Source organism: Spermophilus citellus (genome assembly GCF_964194105.1).
Source record: "Spermophilus citellus genome assembly, chromosome: 4".
Lineage (NCBI taxonomy): Eukaryota > Metazoa > Chordata > Mammalia > Rodentia > Sciuridae > Spermophilus > Spermophilus citellus.
In genome coordinates, this window is record NC_138185.1 from 53,140,641 (window position 1) to 53,165,279 (window position 24,639).

General features: G+C 36.2%; 1 protein-coding gene across 6 annotated transcripts in view; it reads right to left on the reverse strand.

Annotated features, from left to right (window-relative positions):
* Nucleotides 1-5,270: 5,270 nt before the first annotated feature.
* TJP1 (tight junction protein 1) overlaps nt 5,271-24,639 on the reverse strand; it is a 94,931-nt gene continuing 75,562 nt past the window's right edge. Inside the window, exons 19-28 of one of the 6 annotated variants that reach the window (XM_081291136.1) lie at nt 22,197-22,547; nt 21,653-21,892; nt 20,126-20,998; nt 19,902-19,999; nt 19,068-19,295; nt 14,600-14,766; nt 12,178-12,655; nt 10,454-10,671; nt 9,132-9,215; nt 5,271-6,867 (exon numbers count right to left, since the gene is read on the reverse strand). In XM_081291136.1, the coding sequence (XP_081147262.1) occupies nt 6,773-6,867; nt 9,132-9,215; nt 10,454-10,671; nt 12,178-12,655; nt 14,600-14,766; nt 19,068-19,295; nt 19,902-19,999; nt 20,126-20,998; nt 21,653-21,892; nt 22,197-22,547 (2,832 nt within the window). In that variant the 3' untranslated portion in view covers nt 5,271-6,772. Of the gene's footprint in view, nt 6,868-9,071; nt 9,216-10,453; nt 10,672-12,177; nt 12,656-14,599; nt 14,767-19,067; nt 19,296-19,901; nt 20,000-20,125; nt 20,999-21,652; nt 21,893-22,196; nt 22,548-24,639 lie in introns of all 6 variants that reach the window. The other 5 variants (XM_081291135.1, XM_081291134.1, XM_081291139.1 and 2 more) reach the window with 5 other exon arrangements.

A 24,639-nucleotide genomic window follows, 5' to 3' on the forward strand; every position in this document is an offset into this window, starting at 1 on the left:
AACTATATACTTTGTATGAAAGAAACACTTTAGATTCATAGATATAACTGAAAGCAAAAGAGTGGAAAAAATATACCACATAAACAGTGACCATAAGGAAGTTGAAATGGATAAACTAATACCAGTCAAAAAGACTTAAGACATGCCCCCCACAATACTGCTAAAGATAATGAAGAACATTTCATAACAATGTTCCCCAAAACAGAGTTCCAAATTAAATCAAACAAAAAATGATAGGAGAAACAGGCAATTTAACAATAGTTGGGAGTCTTTACTGCCTTACTCTCTCAATAGTTAAGAGGACAACTAGACAGAAAATAAGGATGAAGACCTGAAAAACAGCATCAACCAACTTGATTTATCCTGTATCTACAGAACACCTTCACCCAACACAAAATACCCATTCTGTTTTAAAACAGGAAGAGATTTGGGAAAGCCCCAAATATTTAAAAAGAAGTCATAGATGAAGAAACCAAGAAAAATTAGAAAATATTTTGAACTAAATGAAAACAAAACATAAGATTATCAAGATTTACGGAATGCAGCTAAAGCTGTGTCTTGAGGGAATTTTTACCATGAAGAATATCTCAAATCATAAACTAAGCTTTCACCTTTAAAAACTAGGAAAAAAGAGCAAACTGAACCCAAAGCTAACCAAAATAAATAAAAAGGTTTAGAACAAAACTCCGAAGAAAAACAGAGCCAATAAAATGAAACCAACTCAAAATTTTATGAGGTTAAGTATACAGTTGTTATGTAAGAAAACTTCCTTATTTTTAGGAAATAAGCATTGTATCTTCAAACTTATACTCAAATGATCCAGAAAAAAAAATTGTTTTGAGTTGAACATCTATGTTCCCCCAAATTCATATGCTGAAGCCCTATCCAGTGTGTCTATATTTGCATGTGGGGCCTTTAAGCAAGTTTAATTAAATGAGGTCCTAATTGTGGGACCAAGCTCCAATAAGCTTAAGTGTCCTTAGGAAACACCAGAGAGCTTCCTTCCTTGCTCTCTCCACTTGCATGTACCAATGAAAGACCAAGGATACATTGAGAAAGTGGTCAATTACAAATCAGGAAGAGAACCCTCAGCAGAAAACAACTATCCTGGCAATACTACTTGGACTTCTAACCTCTGGAACTTCAAGAAAACGTCTCTGGGTTAAGTCATCCAGTATTTTATTTATATATATATATACACACACACACACACACACACACATATAAATATCCAGTATTTTATTATGATAGTACGAACTGTATCTGTACACTTACCTATCTACCCAGAGTGCATGTACACATATAAGAAAGCAGTGTTGGGGTTTCCTATGGCCTCATATTCAAACATAGCCACACTGGGGGTTATGGCTTGAACACAGTACTTTTGGGGAAAACAGATAATCAGCTCAAAGCAAAATTTTTTCTGAATCATCTGAACATCATTTAATGGAATCCACTACCATCATTCCACGGTATTTTCTCTCTCACACTAATTACCAAGTACTAATGTCAGTATTGGGTTTCCCAGCCTGACACACTGGGAGCATTCTGGTCACGTCAATCTTCATGTTTTCCTTCTGTTTTTAAGGGGTTAAAAAAGGATTAACACCTACATATTTTCAAATCCACTTAAGACCTCCTCACCTGCCAACAATTTGTGACAACCAGGCCTACCATAAATATGCCAAAATCAAAACCTCTGCACCCACTACCCCAAGCATAGAGGAGGGCAGCTCATTGTGGGGACTCTTCTATATCCCATTAGTTGCAGTTCCCAAGTGTACCAAGATGGATATATCTTCCCTGCTTGGCACTTATCTAGCAAGGAAAGATTTCGGTTTAACAAAAATCAAATTTTTAGTCCTCAAAGGCATGTGGTTTCCAGGCTAACTGGAAACAACTCATTCATGATAGCCTGTACAGCAAAGGGAGAGTATAGAAGATTAACTACAATGTCACAAACCTCACTCTGGAGTATCTCATTTGTGTCTACTTCCTGCTAACCCATGTGATCACCTGGAAGAAACAAATTCTAGGCTGCAATTTGAAGAACAACTCTATAAAAACCTTGATTTTCTACAAAACAGTTAAATGTCTTAAACATTTTAACTTCAAATTAGATATTTTTCTATTTATTACATACCTTCTTTATGAATTCCAAAACACCCCCTAATGTTGACACTCCTTATGTTAATGGTTCCTTGCTATCAAGTGGTTTGAAAGGAAAGCACACTAAGAAGTAACTGAACAAAAAACATTTGATTTTTATTGTAACCAAATTATGAGATGACAATACAGTTTTGTGAAAGTTACTACCTTAAAATTTATCTTCCCTGCACTCCATCTGGGGAAACTCTATTAACAATCCAAGAACAGTCCATCTATAGAGCTGTCCAGCAGCCGAAATGACTCAACTTGATACATCAGTACATAGTCGTTTCCTATCCACAAAGGAGTTTTCAAAGTGTGAGTCAAGGTAAACCAAAAATTCATTGTTCCCAGATGTGAATATGCTTGGTGGCCGTGCCTACATCTGCTGCCACATTCCTTACTAGCCAACTGCATCCACATCCAGTTTCAGGCCACTATCTCAGACTGTGTCTAACCTTACCTGAGACAACTCCATCTGCGCAGTACCTTATGTATTGTACTAAGTGAACATTTGCAAAGAGTTGTCAAAGAGGAGGAAGAACCTATTCAAGGAGCACTTCTGGATGCTAAGTTTTCTATTAGCACATTAGTAGTACAGGAAAGAGCAAAAACAGGCTTCTGACCCTGGAACCTGGCCATGAGTTATTTCTCTGAGCCATGCTCAGCACTGTCAGAAGATGGCCTGACAGCAGAAATGTTCTTATTCCCGTTGACATGAAAAAGCAGTGTTTTAGCCTTTTATTACTATGACCAAAATACTCAATAAGAACAATTGAGAAGGACAAAAGTTTATTTGGGGCTCCCAGTTTCAGAGGTTCAGTTTATACACGACTTTGTCCATTGCTATGGGCTTAAGGTGAGTCAGAAGATCATGAGAGAGCGGCTCAGCAAAGTTGCTCAGCTCAAGGCAGGATCATGAAGCCGGGGTGGGGGGGGGGGGGAGGATGCAGCGGCAGAAACAAACGATCCGGGACACAACCCCAGTGACCAAACTCTGCCAGCCACACACTACCTCCCAGTCAGTCCATTCAAACTAAGATGGAGGGATCCTGTTGTAGCTCTTGAAATCTTATAATTTCATCTTTGAAAATTCTTGCATTAAGAAAAGCTTTTGGGGGGGATAGGGTTGTGGTTCAGTAGTAGAGCGCTTGCCTAGCATGCATGAGGCCCTGGGTTCTATCCCTAGCTCCACATAAACAAATTAAATTAAAAAAAGGTATTGTGTCCATCTACATCTAAAAAAATGTTAACAACAACAACAAAAAAAAGAGCTTTTGGAGACAACTCACATCTAAATCATAACAGCAGTAGATATTTAAATCTTGCCTGACAATCACGCCATACAGTGTTGAAGGCAGGTAGATACAAACAATAGACTTTTATGTTCCTTCCACTTATTTATTTATATGGAAGCCCAGTGTCTTGTGTTTCATATATGGAGGTCAAATATAACACTGAATAGTCTAAGGGAAACTTGACACACAACCTCACACTACACATAATCAAACGCAAATGTAAAATCTTTAAAAAGTTCTGAAAGAAAACTTAAAATTCTATGTTGAAGGTTAGACAAAATTTCCTAAGATATTATACTAAAAGTTACAATCCATGAAAGAAAAGTCATAAGCTAGACTTCATCAAAATCAACTCCCGTTCTTGGACAGTATTAAGAAAAGAAAGATTTGCAAATCACAAATTACACAATCAATGTGCATCTAGAATATATGAAGAGCTCTCAAAAATCAGAAAATAAGCAATGAAATTTTAAAAATGGATAAAATCTGACCAGATACTAAACCAAAAAGAGGACATATTGATGGTGAATAAAAGATGTTTAACATCAAGAGTCATTAGAGAGATACAAATCAAAAACCACAGTGAGACAGCCTAAAAGAATGGTCAAGATAAAAATTACTGACAAAACTAATAGCTGGTAAGACTCAGCTGGATGGACCCTCAGCCTGCTGATAGAACTGCAAAATGGTACAGGAACTCTGGAAAACAGTTTAGCTGTTTCTTACAGGTTAATAACATCCACTTACCAGATGAGCCAGTGATCCTGCTCCTAGATATTTAGCCAACTGAAATGAAAGCTTATGCTCATACAAAGGCTTGTATGCAAATGTTTAAAACTGCTTTATTTATCAACTCTAAAACCTGGAAACAAGCCAAAAGTTCCTTAATTAGGGAATGGATCAAGAAACTCTGGCATGGCTGTATATCACAAGAATACTTGGTAATCAAAAAGGACTGATACCTGCAACGTGGTAAATGTATCTCAAATGCATTGCAGGTCTGTGTCACTTTAGCCATAGATTTTAAGACTACATATTCTATGATTACATTTATAGGACACCTTCAAAAAGGCAAACTATAGGAACAGAAAAGACATCACTGATGACCAGGAGCTGATTAGTCTACAAGGAGGAAGGAACTCCAGGGACCAGGCAGAGGATGAGAAAATTGTTGTATAATTGTGGTAATGGTTATGACAGTATGGTTTATTAAAATTTGAAAAACTATATAGTTTAAAAAGGGTTAGTTATGGTATATAAATTATACCTTAATAAAAAAAGAAAGAAATGAAACAAAATCCACAAACACGGACTAAATCTATAAAGATGTTCAGTAAAACACTATGACAATGCCTTAAATGGCAATAAAGATGGGTGATTAAACAAACCTCTTTCTATCTCTTGATGGGAGCACCTCCCTCCTTGATAGTACTGGGGATTTACCCAGCGCTTTGCATATGCTGGGGAAGTGCTTCACCATTGAAATACATCCCCAGTTCCCATGTTTTCTGGGGAACAAATCATATGCAAATTGGTCCTAGTGAACATACACACACACATATACATACATGCTCATAGTGCTCTGGAGAGATAGTCTGCCTACTTCTTTTTCCTACTCAGTGGCTTTGACCTGAAGTCCTTCTGACTAGCAATGCCCACCCCACAGTACACACTGGCCACAGGGAACAGATTCTGCATGTGCAGCACCAGATCTGAGGCAGCAGCGAGTGACCTGTATGAAGAGGATTAATGTGTACAGGATTTAAAAGTAGGATTATAAAGTTGCATGAAACTAAATGTGGGCAAACAAACCAAACCAGAACATTACTTTAAAAAGTTTTATTCTGCAGATTTAGAAATTTGAGATTTTTAATAACCGCAAAAGAAATTCAGTCACACCTAATGATTGATTAACAGAATGTAGTGGTGTATTATCTAAACAAAAATCGTGCTGATGTGCCATAATAAATTGTCTATTAGTAAAAAAATACACTTTAGGGCACAGCATTGTATCACAAATTACAGTAGGGATACTTTGCAAGAATTTAATCAAACTAGAGAATTCTGAGTAACTCTTTTAAATGCAGCACTTAAAAATGTAACAACTCTGTGCATTCTTTTTCTTAAAAAAATGACCTTGTATTTGTCATAGAAATGCTGCTTTATTGCTGCAGAGGTCAAAGTTCAAGGCTCAAGAGGTACAGGAGAGAATACAAAGGTAGCCTTTCTTAGAAATTCCGTTTTATGTATAAAAAAGGTAAAGTTTATAAAAGTTAATTTACAAACCAAGAACAAAAGTGGTATGCACGCATTTATGTACAAGCATCCTTAAAACATCAAAGTTTCAAATGCCAAAAGAACAGAAAACCACTGCCCCTTGTCAAAAAAAAAAAAAAAAAAAAAAAAGAAAGAAAGAAAAAGAAAAGAAAGAAAAAGAAAAAAGAAAGAGAGGAAGAGAAAGAGAAAAAGGAAATTTCTAAATCATACCATACACCATTATTTTCTGCTAGGTGATTACACATTTCTGAAACCACCAAATTCACAATTTACTCAATCTTTTCCATGATACAGTATGTAGATGTGCACAAAAGCCATAAAAACTCAGTAATACATAGCAAGAACAATCTAAGAATTAAAAACATGAGGGTAAGGCATTCCTGCTGGTTAGTATTTCTGTGGTGATATGGTTAATTTATAGATCCAAAGAGGCCATGGAACCAGTCTCACATGCTTTGGTGTCCTCCCTAAGAAAAATGTGTTTTCATATACAATAAGTAATTGTCTTTATTTGACCCTCCCCCCTCCCCAAAGTTATAAATTCCCCTGCTGTACATTTCTGTTAAATCCACTACACTGGTTATATATTCCAGGTGCATTTAAAAAATGTGTGCATATTACCTCATGCATAATAAAATAAAATGTGTATGCTAGGCCAGAGCCATAATAAAGTTTCAAACAGTGTACTTTGGAAAGAACAGAACTGAAATGCACCCCCATTTACTGGCTGGTATTTTAACGGAAATCAGTATGTGAAGTTAAGCAGTGAATGTAAAAAAGTACAAAAATCATTACAAAACAAAATATCTTTGAACCTCTAGCCAATACCAACTGTTCTTCAATCATAAACATGTAGTCTGTAGCATGTTTTTAGACCACGGTTCAGAAGCATGCTCACTAATCTTCATAAGTTCCAACAAATGCTTAATACTAACAAATTGTAGTATCAATTCTAAGAAAAGTATAATACTTGATAGAGTGGTTCCATTTAAATTTAGTAAGTTCAACCCGGTTTCACATTATTTAATCAAATTCCTATATTTTAAGAATTAAAAATGGTCAATCAGGACAGAAACACAGTTTGCTCCAACAAGATAATTTGGATCTCCAGGAAGACACTTGTTTTGCCAGGTTTTAGGCTCACCTATGAGATAAAGAGAAATAAATGTTATTTATAGTTGGCTAAACTGTTATCTATAACATTTCACAATTATGGGCAAAAATAAATACATTTATTATTTGATATAACTTTCTTCTATATCTTTAGCATATTGTATATATATTAAAACTCTTTAGTGCTACATGTTAATGCAGTGTTGCTGGCAACAAATAATTTGAAAGCTGTTTCAAATAACTTTTACCATAAGTTCACTGGCCTTTTCAAATAATGAATGAAGTTAGGGCAACCATGTGCCTAGGACAGATCCAGTTTGCCCCTGAGTCTACATAATTATTAAAAACGTCTTTCACTTTTAAAAGTTTGGAAAATAATTATATGATCATCCATGTGAGAAGACATCTGTTATGTTTGTTCATAGACCAAAAAATGAAACTCCTACAGAATCTATCTCCTAAAGAACCTTTCTGCCTAACAAAATCAAATCAAAATAAAAACCAGCAAGACCGCCCCACCCAATTCTTGTCGTGCAACAAAATCATTTGTGGACCTTTAAAAACTCACTCTGTGTAGGTCTGAGGCAGGTACTGAGCTTTTGAGTTTTAATAAGCTCTTGGTGTTTTAAGATATGAAGCTAGCATTAAGAATCTCTGGGCAACAGGTATTAAATGTAAAGAAGGCCAAAACATCTGTATGTTTCTGTGGCATCCAAGATGACAGTCAAAACCACGACTTTTGTTTCCCTTACAGCAATAACTTTCAACCAGAAGTAACTGATTCTGTGTCCAAGGGACAATGTCTGAAGACTTTTTTTTTTTTTTTTTTTTTGCTTGACACAACTGGAATATAGTGGGGGAGAGTCCAGAAGAGCCACCAAGTATCTGGTAGCAGACAGAACAGCCCCCACAACAAAAGATTATTTGGCCCAAAATGTCAAGGATACCAGTTGGGCATGTTTTCTATAGTAAGCTATACATCACCTAAGTAGTATTTAGAGTCAGTAACATCTTATGATAGGATCAGTGCTTTCTAAACAGTGATTTAACTTCAGATACAGATGGGCTGTGTATTACTGGAAAGAGCAAACTGTTCAGGCGATCAGAGAATTATAACAACTCTAGACATAAACAAAAACATCTCATCTTTAGTCTTGAGTTTTTGTTGGGATTATTTAGTAGTTAAAATCTATAGTGACTTCTTGAGGGAATATTTATAGCAGCAACACATTCTAAAGCCATCTAGGATTCATACAATTACAATTATCTTCCAGGTAAACATACTCAAACTTAACAGAATAAGTAATCTAACACAACTTATGTTTTATCACATAAAATACTGGATATAACAAATGTGGAAATCATTAATCCTTAATATAGTATCTGGAAAAAGATCATTTAAAAAGCAAGTAATTATCTTAAAGATCCCATTCTAATTTGGTTTAGAGCAAAATCAGATCTCATGGTATACTATCTGGCTTTTGGAATATACATTTTAAATACAGTTTCAAACTAGGCTAATAAAATTTTTATTGGAGTCCTTGAAGAAATAGCTTTAATACCTGGCATGTTAAAAGTTATTTATTTTTTTCTAAAAGATGGAGTATTTATAAATGAGGAAAAATGCTATTTATATACAATTTTTTTGTTGGGTTACTTTAAAATATGCTCCTACTATAATCTTTATTCCACAACCTCTATTTGATAAATCTACTAATTTATCAAAAATTCAGAAGCAAAACTTTAAATTCTTATTTTTCTATACTAGGTTCTCATAGAGTGATGTACCAATAATAAAGACAGTTCCAACTGGTAACTGACTTAAATCACTTAAGGAAGTGAGAAAATGTGAAAATGCAAAGGAAACTTTGAAATCATGATCTTAAGAGCAAAAAGTCATTTAAAAAATAGAACTTTTAGAGTTTTACACTGAAAAACCATGGCCAAGTATGATCATAGTGGAAGATCTTTTTCCTTTTAAGTTTCTCTGGTATACATGTTTTTTAGATTAAAAAAAATAATAAAGAAATAGTAACCAAAAATAGAAATAATTACATGAAGGGACCAAATCATTTCCGTAAAATGATAAAAATTTGTTGACACTGATGATGCCTACAAGGCCACAGGAACAGAGCTGTAAAGATCTGCTAACATACAGCATGAGAGCATGATTAGCCCAATTTTAATCAATGACAGTACCCAAAGCCCCCAGAGGACAGAGTGAAGACAGCATACCCGACGAAGAGTCGGATGATTTTAGAGCAAAAGACCAACCGTCAGGAGTCATAGACGCACAGTGTGGTAAGCGCAGTTCCACAGGCTTCAGGAACTTGAGGCCATGGGGCCCACACATCACTAAAGGACTCAGCAGAGTTTCACCTGGAGTCAGGGAAAGGAACAGGCAAGAGGTGAAATGAGGATCTTTCTTTTAGACACATAGTTTTCACCTCACCCCACTTCTAACTATATACTGTATAGCCAAATGGAATTAGTTTTCTATAGCACTACTGACCCATAACAGAAGCTACAAATTTAATTCAAAATTTTCTCACAGCCAAATTAGAAAGTAAAAAGAAACAAGTCACACCAATTTTAATATTTTATCTAACTCAATAAAACTGAAACATCATTATTCCAAAATGTAATCAATACACTAACACTTTGAAATTGGTATTTTACATTTCTAACACCTTTCAATTCGAGATAGCTACATTTCAAGTGCCAAATATCCACATTTAGCTAGTAGCAATCACATTCAACCTTATAGGTCTACACTGCACAATGTATTCAAATGTACTTTCCACAAATATCACTTTTATCTTCCATTTCTGAATGTCTGTTATAGACTTAGTTTAAGAAATTCATGCAAGACCAACATAATCAGTCTTATTGATTTTTAAGACAAGCTATCCCAAAATTAGCATATAGAATCAGATTTCAGTATTCTGGCAAAATATAAGAAAGTAAGCTAAGGTCAGTGTAGTCAGAGAAGTAAAGTACTGTTAAAAGACATAATACAGCTCATCATAATTTCACCCTGATAAGTCCAGGAAGGTTGTGAAAACAGCAGCATTCCTAGTTCCTTAGGAAGCGCAGATACACTCTGATGTCTTCTAAAGATATTTCATTTATTCTGCTGAGTGTTTACTAGTGCTAGCTTCTGGAGTGATGAGTAAGACAGCCCTGCCTCAACAGCATCTGTAATCAGGTGACAGGCAGGGCAAAGCCTTTCTGAGTGGGGCTCCTTAATCCATCTCCAGAGATGAAAGGGTAGAATGGTTCAAAGGCAAATTTGGTTAGGTCAGCCAAGACTGCCTGGCAGACATGTGTGAGGGACATCTAGTGGCCTGTCACCTGCCAACACTTTGGATTTCATCATGAAAGTAAAGAATGCATTGTGGAAGGTCACTGTGGTTCCACTATGGACGACCCACCACATGTCCATGCTGCTGCTCCCTTTCACAGAGCTCATTTGAGAGGTCCTTCCTGTTGGAAGGAACATGCTCTGGTTGGCCCAGAGTGAACAGAGAAGCTGCTAGCTTTTATCCCACAGGGCAACTTTTAAGTTACTAGAACTAAGCAGAAAAATAAATAACATTTACCTAAATAACATTTACCTTTCTCTTTATCTAAAGGTGGGAGGATGCTATTGTCTCGGCAGACCTTGAAATAGATTTCTTGCTCAATTCCTTCGGGAATGGCTCCTTGTGGAATAATTATACTAACACCAGTTTCTATGGAACTCAACACCCCACCGTTGCTGTTAAATATGCCTCGGGCTGTGGCAACCACAGTATGACCATCTTCATCTTCATCTTCTTCCATAGCTGAAGGACTGAGAGTTCAGAAATAGCTAATAAGTAAATTCCTAATAACACACAGGAGTATTTCCTTTATTAACTATTTAATAGGTGGTTTCATTTTATTTCTACATACGATGGAGAAGTTACTTTAACAAGATAAGTTTTTAGTCAAAGATTTTACCCAGAGAGATAATTAAGCATATTTTTTCTTAGAGAAATCAATTGTATTTCTGATAACGACTTGAGTTAGCATCATTACTGACTATGCAATATGAGTATATAAAATCTGATATCTTGGCTTTTAATAAAAGAAGGACATTTCAATACCCATCAACATATTACTTTTTTAAATTGATGGTTAGTCACAATTTAATTGGTAGCATTTTCTTTAATCTTCTTAGTGATACATGTAACTATGGTGTTTACAGCTGAGAAAATCTTAGATTTGATAAAGTCTCTCTAGGATTTTAAGTGTGCAGATGCATGGCCCTTCCTGAGCATTCCCCTACCAAACAACCAAACTATCAAAGCCAAGGCTTCCAAGGTTACAAAAGTAAAGTCCCTGGTATGGGTACATCCCAAAGATCCATGAAAGAGAAACTAGGTTAACTTAGTACAGAAGAATATCAAAGGTAAAAAAAAGATGTGGTATTAATGACTGCTTAAAAAATGGAGTTTATCAAGACTTTCTGAAGTAAAGTTTTAATGCTGAACTTAAGGTGGGCAGAAAAATGGACCAATAACGTAGAAGCATATAAAGGGCAGCTGCAGCTTCATTCCAGCATGACTGGAGTGTGAGGGATGGAATCTTATGGCACAATTGCAAGATTAGCAGAGCCCACTGCCTGAGGTGGTAATACCATATAGTCCCTACAAAGCAGGAGTCCCCTGTGGCCCATCCCTGACAACCTGTGAGTTTGAAAACATAACTGGACTTAGGAGGCTGATCTGATATGTGGCCAGATGGGTCTGGTCAGTCACTAATGAGAAAACAGAATGCATCTGAGTGAGATTCTAGGTGGGTTCACTTTGTCTCATTTGCTCAACCATCTTATTAGTAACTGTTGTTTCATAATAGCAGTTTTTGGGGTTATTACATCTCTATTTTTCAGTATCCACGGTGAACAAATAGAAGATGAGTAATACAGGTACTCATTTTTCTAAGATATTCTTCAAATATACCTCACCAGTAGAAGTTAGGAGGTTACAGGAAACCATGGTCAGCTAAGAGTATGGGCTTTTAGGTCAGATGACCAGGGGCTGAATCGGGTTTACCTTGCCTTAGCTATGTGACCTTGGGCAAACTGTTTTCTGTCACAAATGGATAAGTGACAATACCTACCAATCATACATGATTATTAGCTTTTTAATGTTATTAACATCTGATACCTCCCAGAGATACAGAATGATATTCATAGCAAGGACATTGTTTAGTTTATATATAGAATTACAATTATCATTTCAAGTCCAAAATCACATCAACTATATTGAACAAATCAAAGGGCTAATGTTTACACAAAGGCAAATAAGAATCTTACCTCACAGGAATAGCTTTAGGCACTGTGCTGATATTATTTATTTGATATTTAGGCTTATCTGCATGGATGGAGAAAGTTTCAACTCCACTGTCAAACTCAGGAGGCTGTGCTGAACTGTGTGCTTTCATAAGAGTTTTTGGAGAAGTTGGAGCTTTTGAAGACAAGTCAGGTTTATGTACAGTTTCACTTGGCAGAAGATTGTGATTGAATTTTGGACTTTCAAACTTGCGTTCAAATGGTCGGGCAGAACTTGTATATGGTTTTGGTGTGAATCGATTGTATGCTGGAGTGATCATTTTCTGAGTCTGCTCAGTTCCATTAACTGGAGCTTTATCTGAAAAATTTTTCTGGGGATAGAAAGTAGTCTGAGCAGTCTCTTCTCGGTTTGGTGGTCTGAAAGTTGCTGGCTTACTTTGAGATGGAGGTGGGTCTGGTTTGGACACTAAAGAATTCTGAAAATCCAGTGATACTGAATTACCTGAAAAACAAACATGAAAACATTTTTTAAAATGTCCTGAAAAAAGTTTTAGTAGCCCTTTGATGTCTTGTCTAGCTCGGCTTGTCCTTGTGCTGGAATAGAAGCCCAGGTCTGGGTAGTACACTCAGAGCTATTAGTGTACTCTGTTGCCTTGAATTCAGGGTCATGCTGTAAGGGTCCTGACCTCCAAAGACTAGTGTCTGAGCAACCCTCTTCCAATATCCACCACAAATTAGAAACAGAATGACAAATTTGATTCATTAAAAATTTCAGTAATGAATAGCTCACCATGACCAAAGTTAAAGAAAAGAGCCACATATTAGAAGATATTTACAAAGTATACACCTAATAAAGTATTAACATCTAAAACCTAGAAAGAATACCTATACATTTGTTAAAAAAAAAAAAAAAACCCTCAATCAAACAGAAAAATGGGCAAAAAATGAAAGTGGCAACTAGAGTGCCCATTAACTATACAGTAAGATACTTGACCTATTAGGAATATGTAAAGCAAACCCCCAAATAAACCATTAAATACCACTTCACATCCATTAGAATGGTAAAACTGAGAAGTTCAATAATGCCAACTATTGATGAAGATGTAGAACAACAGGAATTGTATTGCTGGGGGCAGTGTAAAAAAAATACCAACTGAATTCTATGAAATTAAGGATAAAATAGTACCAATGCTTTACATACTCTTTGAGAAACAGAATGTGGAAATGTAAAATAATGTTTCTTTTATTAAATCAGCACAGCCTTGATACCCAAATCAGACAAGAACATTACAAGAAAATTATTAATCCAAATTCCTCATGAATATAATAATATAATTTACCACATTAAGTGAATGAAGGAGAAAAATCATATGATCATCTTAATACATGAGAAAAAGCATTTGAGAAAATGCTTTCATCAATCTAGGACTAGAGGAAACTTCCTAATCATGATAAAGGACAGCTACAAAAAACCTACAGTAACATCATAAGGGTTAAACATTAATCTTTTCTCCTTAAATCCATTATGTCTTGGCATCCCATATATAGGACACGGATAAAAATTTAAACCGAGCAATGAATATAACTGTTGCTCAATTTAAATTTTTATAGGTGTCCTACATGTAGGACCCTGGGACATAATAGGTTAAGATGGGCGAACCTGCGAAAGATGTCTGCTTTAAGCATTTCTATTCAACATTTCACATTTCAGGAGATCCTGGCTGGTGCAATAAAGCAAGAAAAGAAAGAAAAGGCATAAAAGATGTGAAAATAAGAATTAAAACTGGCTTTATCTGCAGATGTGATAGTGTGTGGAGAAAAATCTCAAAGTAGTATCAATTTAGAACTACATAAAACTTGTTGGTTGAAGACTTACATAACCTGAAATTTGACTCCTATGTAAATAACAAAGAAGTTTGTTGGCACTAGCAAAATGTCTGTCAACAGGAGAATGGATAAATACATTTGCTATATTCCTAGAGTATAAGATTACATAGCTATTTGAATGAATAAATTGGATATATATTATCTACCTGGTTGAGAATTTTACCAAGAAATTAAAAAGACAAGGTGCTAGAGATAACATTTTATGGTTTTCTATGTCTACGTGTAAAAATGGAACATAACAATTTTTAGAAACCATTCTTCAAAAGTATAAAAATTTAGACACACTGGTAAATCTTCTTCCAGAAGATTTGAAGACTAGCATAAAATTAAGCTATGTTGCAACAAGATTAAGATCTGTTAAGCTGAAACACTTGTCCAATATAATGGTCACAGTCATAAAAACAGAAGATATACTTTCAAGAAAATCCTTAATGTTCACTGATCCTATCCCAAAGATTATTTTTTAACATATAAACCACTCAGCTTAGAGAATACAAGAATTTAATTTTATAAGTTATCACTATATTATAATAATAATGTCAACTTGTGAACTTCCTACCTTCACCATGTGATCCCTTAGAATGTATGTGAAGAGAAGAGCTGGTGACAGGCTGAGCTGGCTGGGTGTACTGTGAGGGCAATGGAGGAGGAGGAGGGGTGGCCTGGATTGGGTCATAGCGTTTCTCACCAAATGATCTATCCACAGCATCAGCTTCTGGTTTTCCCCTATTAGGAAAAAAAAAGAAAGAAAGAAAGAAAGAAAATACCAACCCCTGAATATGGACTCATTTACAAAACAAGTTCTCATTCTTCCAAATATCCCTAAACTAGGGAGAAAAAAAAATCCAAAAATTTCACAATTTTTTTCTCATGAGTATGGATAGTTATTCTACCAAAATATACAAACAAATTCAACGATTCATCAGCACGAGAAATGTCAAGACAGCACAGATACTTAATAATATTAGTAAAACATCAAGAAAATAGCAACCAAAAGGTGGATTAAGTTTTGGATATAATTTTTAATAATTGCAGCATTTACAAAACAATAATGGTTGGTAGGTTTAAGGAAGTCTTACAAGTATTTTATAAAATACACCTTGATACAAGTCTTCCTTAGACCCACTTCTGAGTCCTTTGTAGACTCACTTCTGATTTTATATCTTAAGGTTTTAAAGTCTTGGAGTCCGGTATACTTATATCACCATAAATGATGATGCCAGACACCAGAGATTGGCAAATTTACTCACTGAGGTGCCAAACAAGTTTTTGGCTTTTGGGGATATGGCCTCTGTAACAACTATTCAGCTTTGACATTTTAGCAGCCACAGACAATAAGTCAATGAATGGGCATAGCTGTGTTCCAGGAACACCAAAAAACTGAACATCTCTTACTTTAAAATCTCCCCTTGATTGACCAGATAATTTTGTTGTTGTTGTTACGGAGTGCTAAAGCAGCAGATATTACTTTATTTTGTGAAGCTCATTTAAGTCAAATTGTGATACATATTTTACTTTTTTCAGATTGCCAATTGTTAATATATAACACACAAAATTCAAACAAAAGAAAACTTCTAAATAGACCCATAATTGCAACATTGTCATCTAAACCTTACTGCAGAGTGCCAAAGCTGCACTGGCTTTATGTGCACAAAAAATAACATATACATTTCAAATGCATACTTATTTCAATAGAAGACTTTTGTGAAGATAGCTAGCCTTATGATTAGCTTTAAAACTATGGTGTCATTTTGAATTTTCATGCATTTAGACTAAACATTTGGAGATGCCACTAAGATCTGGAAGTGCACATAATGCCAGTGACACAGTGAGGGACACCTCAAGTAACAACCTCACATTAATGCCAGTCTTACCACTTGACGTTCCTTTTCAAGTAGTCATAGCTAGTGTAAGAGCCAAGAAATCTAGGTGATGGCAAAGCAAGCGCAATAGAAAAATGAAAGAAAATGGTCAATCTAACTAAGTAAATTTGCAGCAAATGGAACTCAAATGTCAAAATATCAACCAACATCCACCATGTCAATGTCAGCATAATTTGGTTCATAAAAGAAAATTATCACTGTCATTTAGGAAATTACCAATATATTAAAATACAGTAACCTGTGCCCTGCCTGCCTACCCTCTACATATTTTAATTAGGGTTGCCAGTGAAAAGCAATTAATGTTTTTGAGCACCACTCTCCTTCACCTTCTGCTGCAGTTGCTAATGGTGAGCAAAGAAATGAACCAAGTTGGGGATGAAGCTCAATAGTAGAGCACTTGCCTAGCATGTGTTAGGCCCTTGGTTCCATTCCCAGTACTACACCACACACACACACACACACACACACACACACACAGATAAAAGAACCAAATAAAGGACCAGTAACCAGGGATAATCAGTAGATTCTGAATATGTAAGAGTGAAATGTTCAAAAAAAGAAAAGGCCTGGTCAGAAGAAATTCTCCAAGTACAGACACATGAAAAAGTGATAACATAACAGCTATACTAGTTCCCTAGCAGGGTAATAATGAATCAGAGTAAAAGGAAACATGCATACCTTCGAATCACGACTGTGATTAACATACATACATTATACATTCTAGTAAGACTTCATTAATCTCAAGTGGCAAGCTAAGCCCTGTGATGGGTGGATCCAAAGCTTCCATGCTTACTACTACAGTCTCTCATTTAATGTTCATACGATACAAAAAAACTTGCCATCAATCTCTAATACACTTAAGTTTTTGTGGTACTGGGTATTGAACCCAGGGCCTCCCACATGCTAGGCAAGTGCTCTACCACTGAGATACATCACCAGTCCTGCACTTTGTTCTCTGAAAAGCAAAACAGATGTTATTTTTCTTTCAAAGGCAATATGTCCTTGACCAGCAGCAAACACTGATTCTTCCCCCAGAGCTGTGTTAAGGAAAAGTTGGGTGGCTGATGCACCTACTACTTTGTGTCCTGTGTTGAACTTCATTCACTCAACAAATAATTACCAACCCTTTACTGTATATCAGGCAGTATTCTAGACTCTGTCTGAAAGTTACATATCACAAATAATAGCTTACGTCTTTCTAGAAAGCCAAAATAATCCAAAATCAAGTATGCCCTTCAACTGGGCATGGTAGCACACATTACAACCCAGCTACTAGGAAGGTTGAGGCAGAATGATCGCCAAGTTCCAGGCCAGCCATGGGAACACAGCAAAACTGTCTATTAAAAAAGTGTCTGGGGACATAGCTTAGTAGTACAGCACCCCTGGGTTCAATCCCTAATACTGGTGGTGGTATAGTGGTGTGGGAGAGTGTTTTTCATTTAATTCCCTGGCAAAACTTTTACTTACTTCTTATAGCTAAATGTATTCTTTTAAGGTCATATCTGTTTATCAAACATGCAAAAGGATAAATAAAATAATTAAACTACATTGCTGGGCCCTTTTCTGACAGGAATGGAATGATATGAGTCTCACGGTGTATGTAAAAATAATTACTGTAGGATACATCCTTCTACTTTGCCAAAGGTGAGCTCATATGAGTCTTAATACTCTATCTAAATGTTACTGGGCACCTGTATAGTTTGTGCTGGGGGAATGTATGATAATGTCTTACATCAATCCCCACTATAGCACTCAGTATGCATCTGTATTTCTCACAAACTGTTTTCTTCTACATGCATAAAGATTTAAATAGTTGGAAAAAGAAAGTCTTCACTTCAAATAATGTATGAAGACAATTAAAATTGGTTTTTAATGTTTGAGGTTTAAAAGTATATTCTAAAAGAATTTTCAGTCAATAGTAAATGACAAATGAAACATGGGTTGATACTACCCCAAACATTTGGGTAAATAAAAATCTAGGTGCTTTTCATCTTTGACACAAAACTGAAATGGCTGATGACTTCTGATGTGTCAACTTCTTTACGCTACACACTATAGTCCCAGTTATTCAAACAATCATGCAGGTGCTGTTGTAAAGGAACCTTTTGGTTATAATGCCTCTCATCAGCTGATGTTAAGTTCATCAGAAGGGAAATGATGTGTGTGGGCCTGACATAATCAGACAGAGGTCACAGGTCTTCCCTGAGCTCAAATACTCCCCAGCAGCTCTGGATCCTCCTTTCTAGACCATCTGGCCCCTGACTTAGGTCTCCTATAACAATAACAAATCCACACCTGCTTTTATTCCTGTGGGTTTTGTTGTTGGTTTGAGGATATGAACGCACTGGTGCCCATGAGGCTTTATACCCAACTTTCTGCACCAGACCCTATGAATTAGGCTGCAACCAGAAAAAATAATAATAATAATAATAATACCAGCAGGAGACACAAACACACCAGGAGGGAACAGATAGGAAAAAAAAAAAAGTCTATAAAAAAAAGTCTGTGTCTGGGGACACAGCTTAGTAGTACAGCACCCAAAGTGAAGAAACTTGGGGATCAGTCCCAGCTCTGCTCTATCATTTCACTTCATTTAACCTTGGTTTCCTTGTCTATAAAACTGGACCAGAAATCTGTACAGTCCCCTCAAGCTTCAACAATAAAAAAGACAAGTTTTTTTCTTGCTTGGACAAACAAAACCGGAACAATCTAGTATTTCCCTCCAGTGTTCCCTTCACAGCCCTATTTTCATATTTAGAAAGAAAAAGAATCATCATTGAATGTGTCTTTTTTTACCTAAAAATCAGGATCTTTACAGTTTACTCTCTTTCCTCAAAAACTCTTGATTTTAGCATGTTTTCTAAAGCAAAAAAAAAAAAAAAAAAAAAAAAAAAATATATATATATATATATATATATATATATATATATATATATATAAATCTGATATTAAAGATTAAGAACACACATTTAGCACTAGAACAGATGTATAATAAGGAACTCCTAAGTCTAAGAAAACCATGTATTATGTGGAACTACTTTCTTAAAAAAAAAAAATATATTGAACTTCATGTTAATAATTGCATTTTATACAAGTGAACCTTTATATTTCATCTAAAAAGTTGTCTTAGGTGAAATTACTTACTTAGAAGAATAACTAGAAAAATTTGGTTGATTCTGAGAATGAACTGATTTTGCAGGCTCTGAGAGATGGCTGGCAGGAATGTGTGCAGAAGGTTTGTTCTCAAAACTTCTTCGGTCAAAGTATGAGAGCTGTTTTCGATAGTATTCTTCATCTTCCTCCGGATCATAATGATTTGATCGGACAATATCTTCAGGTGGTTTCAGTTGAGGTTTTTGAGGTTCTGGAATCCTGGCAATGAATAAAACTTTTTAGACTGACTACTGTGATTTTTGGAATCTGTACAGTCAAAAATGGATATTTGAAGCCATATGTGGTAGTGCACACCTGTAATATTAGCAATTAGGGAGACTGAGGAAGAAACTTGCAATCCTCCTGCCTCAGCTTCCTGAGTGTCAGGGATTACAGGGGCATGTCACAGAGCCCTGCCTCAGCACCTTTCTTTAAAATGCAGAAAATAATAGTGTGGCCTCATTGTGCTGATATAATTATAAGCACAATGGCAAGAACATTATGCATGCTCACTAAATGATTACTTGTAGTGACTTAAACCAATCTGAAATTGCAAAACATAACATAATTAGGGCTTTAAATTTTTTATTAACCATTTGCTGGAAAAAAAAAAATCTCTTTTCAAAAGATTTATTTCTTGAAGGTACACATTATCTGCCCCCTCCTTAGGATCAGTATTCTGATTAGGAGAGTCGGCAGTTTTTATTTAAGAAGAAACCCTCTCCTTTTTACAACTCTCCTCTGCTAACACAGAAGACTTTCTCATTAATTAAGAGAGTAAATTCCTGGTCAGTTCTATGTATAAACACTACAAATTGCACCCACCTGTAAAGAGTTTTGTCATGTTCACTGAATTGATTCTGAGAAGTGGCTTTAGGACCAGTAATGGAAGCACTTGGAGGTTTAGATGCTACTTCTGGAGGCTGCAAAAACAAACAAGATCATTACCAAGCAGGGTTCCTTTAGGAGGGAGGGCACAGCTAAGAAGCATTCTAAACTGCTATGCACTCTCTGTGACTATGCGTTCAAGCATACAGACACACGTTTACCTTAAAGTTGGCAGTGTCATTCGTATCCTTTTTGTTCTCCAATGATGCAGATCTTTTGTTTTCAAACATTTTAACTCTGGTGAGCACAGATTGTGGCTTCATTGCTGGGTCTTCCTCTTCTTCAGTAAGATTTGGGGGAGGAGGCAGTGGTTTAGTAGTTGAAGGCAGAACTTCTGGTTTATGTTGAGATGAAGGTATTAGAGGAGGGACAACTGCAGCACCATGGAGAGGCTCATAATGGCCTGCTTTGGAGGTAAATCCTTGTGATGGTACTTGCTCATAACTTCGTGGGTACTGATCAAAATACTGCTTGGGATCAGAAGACTTAGGACCAGCTGAAGGATAGGGCTGTGCTTCTGGTCTGTATCTGTTATGCATGTCATATCCAGGAGCTGGTTGTTCTTCATGTCGTAGGGAGGAGGTTCTAGGTGGCTGTTCATATCGTGGTCTACTGTCATAAGACAGAGGGGCTGGCTCTTCAAAACGTGGAAAATACCCTCGTTCTGAGGACTCTTCAGGATGCTGTCTGGAGTCAAGGTCTCGAGGGTGCTGATTATCAAAAGAAGGTCGAGGCTGGTAGGACTGTTTGTCATCATAATATGACCATTGTTCTTCATATGTAGGAATTCGATCCTCGTATCGTAGGCGATGGTCATAGTTTTGAGAAAACTGGTCTGTATAGCTTGAGGAGTCGTATCTGTATGTGGGCTGCTCAAGATCTCTGCTGGCTTGTTTCTCCACATAGGGAAGTTGAGCTTCATAGGTCATGTTTGGCTCTTTGTCTGGCCTCTGGCCTGTGTGACCAACAGTTGGTTGTTTCAAAACATGATTCTGTCTCATCATTTCCTCAGGATATGGATCCTTTCTATATACCTGTACAAAAATTTCACATTTAAGGACAAAGGTTTGTTTTTATTCTAGTATATTTTTATTAAACTATGATTGAATATTAAACTATGATTTTAATACATGAAAATGGTATGTTTACCATTTATTACCAAGATAGACAAATTAGTAAAAAAAAAAAAAAAAAAAAGCTAGTTTAAGTGAAAGCTCAAAATTTATAGAGCGGGTAGGGGCTTTTAGGTTTTAGCATGTATTAAATGAAAAGTGAGTTAAAGATAATTATTAAATTTAGTAGAAAATTAATGCACTCAACTACTGATTCCACTTGATTCTGACACTGAAAATCAGGAAAATTTATGGACACCATGACTTATATGAACTTAGAAATGCTTGGATACGTCTCAACTACATATTAAGAAATTCTGGAAAATACTAAAAACCAAAAATAAAATTAAAATATTAAGAGCAAATCTTTAAAAGGCCTTTTCTCAAATAATGAGTATACCACCAGAAGCCATGCAAACTACAAAACTGAAATGATTTGTACCGATTTGAAAGCACCAGAGTGTATAAGCCCACAGTAAAAAAAGCAAAAGGAAAACTTAAAAGGGCAAAGCAAAAATGATCATGTGCTAGATTGATGGAGAGCAACAAATTAGTGCAACACTGCAGCACAGGTACCTTTGTTGGATCTACATGCGACGACAATGATGGCTCTTGATCTCTTAGCATTATGTGAGCTGCCTCTGTACTTGGTGTTCTTAAAGAATCAGCTTGTGGTGAGTAAGAGGTGGAAGGAGCTGGGGTGGGCTCCTTCAGTTTGACATTAGTTAAATTTACATTATGATTAACTGCAGAGGTTGATGATGCTGGGTTTGTTTCAGGCGAAAGGTAAGGGACTGGAGATGAGGCTTCTGCTTTCTGTGAAGTGTTTAAAATATTTTAAATATAGTGTTTATGTTTATTGCTAACTTCCCACTTCAATTTATAGTGATTGGCAGACATATATTTTAAGTGTGTACTAAATTCTTTTGAAAAGTTCAGAACATTGGCTGTGTAAGATTAACACACAAAATTTAGAATTGTCCTTGGTACTCTCAAATTGAGTTAAAGATTAATTTGTAATCTAGAGAAAGGACAAAATATACCTTTTGAACTCAATCACCACATTCTAAAATTTAATAATGCACCTCTAACTATAAAACGTTGAATGCTTGCTGCTTACCTGTTGAGAGGCTGTCTTAAATCCAGGGGAGTCTATTCTATGAATAGGTTGTGGCTGAGCTTGTGGTGAGTAAGGAGGATATGTTTGGTTTTCATGATGCATTCCAGAGGAGTCCTCTCTTACAGGCTCAGAGGACCGTGTAATGGCAGACTCCGGTGGAGTCCCAACCTCATCATTAAGAGTTTCATCTAGTTCTTGATCAGTGTAGGCCCCGCCTTCTGTATCTGTATCTTCATAGTCAGAAGTGTGTCTACTGTCCGTGCTATACATTGAGTATTCACTACCTGGGGCTGACAGGTAGGACAGACGATCATCATGCAAATCAAGGTCATCACTTGTAGCACCATCCGCCTGGGTCAAATAAAAGTAAATTAAAAATTTTATTCAGTAGTTCTTTAAGAGATGGCCTTTATTTTACAAGGGAGATTGAAAAGGATACTTTTCTTTGGAGAAATCATATCTATTTCTTGAAACTTCTGGTCACAAAAGGTCAAGAAGATTGTACAAGCACACATGCAGACACACATAACATCCCTTGAGATCTGAAGGCCTTGGATGAATGAAATATTTGGTTGATCAGTCAGGACAAAACTGGATTCCAGGGCTCAGCCCCAGAGGACAATGAAGGAACTGACACTACTCATGTTCATAAAACCTACTCACTAGATTTTTAGACCAAAGTAAGGTGAAGAGGGAGAATGATACCAAACCAAGCTCATACAAACAAGGACATACTAACATAACAATGAACGTGAGAATAACTATGAAAATAAACCCACAGCTCAAGTTGCGTAAGAGATAATATATTTATATTAGAAAGCAACTTTTTAAAAGTTGGTATTTGACCCTAAAAGCTTTTATGAAACACAACAGAAAATCATCACCTACATGGTGGTTGCCCATTCAATCAAGAAGAAATTTTTATTTATTTTTCACAGAAGTAGTATCCAATGGATGGAGAAGTAGAAATGCAGTTTCTGTTTTTCAAGTAATTTAAGAGCTGAATTTTTTCTAATGGTATACACTGACTAGCTTCTAAGTAAATAAGAAAGAGAAAAGTATGTGAGGGAAAGGGAACTATGGAGTTCCAAGTATCAGGCTGTCACTACACAGTAATTTGAGACTAGTACATGGATTAAATAGAACAGTCCCTGAGGATCTTTCATAGATACTGTTCCTGGTTAGGCATGAGAGTCAAAGGGTCTGAAAAATGGTCCAGAAAATAGAAAATATTTCTTCCATTTTATCACGGGCTGAATGATAATCATGAAACTCTTGGACAGGAAGATGTATTGCTATTTACTAGCAGGCTGGGTTGGCTCTCCAAGTTTGCTATGCCAGATAACACTGTCTTTGGAGTTGAGCTGCCTGAAAGGAACTTTCCTTTAAGTCTTATGCTTGGCTCTGTAGGAGCCTGACCCTGAACACTGCCTTTCTGATAATAAAGACCAGGGCATGCCATGCCTCCTGGTGGCTCTCGCTTTCATCAAAGCACATGCTAGGCTGGGAAAAGAGAAAATCCCAGGGATATGCCCTGTTAGAGCAGAATATCTGACTGAAGTCCCACTGCTTTCTGAATGCTGTAATGGCTGCTGCAGAAGAGAATTCTTGCTACTAATCTTTAGCAGAAGAGAAATCTTGCTACTAATCTTTAACGTGTCAGGAAATATTTAAGGCCTGGGGAAGACTCACTTAAAACTCAACAATTCGTCTAGCTTCTGCAACTTGTTTGAAATGCAGAAGTAAGCAAGAACCTTGGGTTGTTTGGAACCAGGAACTGGTATGTCTACACAATAAGAAAGCCTCAGGATGACTTTTCTTGATTGAGTAAAGAACGTACAAGAGTGTGTCGGATCTTGCCAAAAGGAACTCTTCCTAGCAATTAAGTCAAAGTAGTTAGTTCAGGAGAATGTCAACGTGCAACAAAGTGGTTTTATTTTACTAAGGGTAAGGAATGTATCTATAGGATACAATCCAATAGAAGGGGACAGGAAGAGAAATCAAACTTGATTTGAACTTTTTGTGACTTAGGAAATGCACTGATCTATCCTAATAATTATAAACTACCTACTTTTTTTTTCATATAAAAGACCTTTATTTTAAAACCAAGCAAAGAAAGAAGGTACATAATATCACAAAGATAAATTATAGAAAATTAAGAATGTGACTTTAAAAAAAAATCTCAAGTAATCATGTTTACTTTGTGCATTTGGGGAAGAGACTTAAAGACTTATTCCAGGGGTTCACTAGTGAAAGCAAAACTGGATTCCAGGGCTATCTACCTGACAAAGAATACTAACAGAATCATGTAGTTACAGAAGGTTAGCATGAAGACTACAATCCCATTTTACCAAATGCAATGAAAATAAAAATTGGAAATAGTGTGTTGATGTAGAGTGGTGTATTGGATTTTTTCCACTGTGGTTTTCCTATCAAGTGTCCC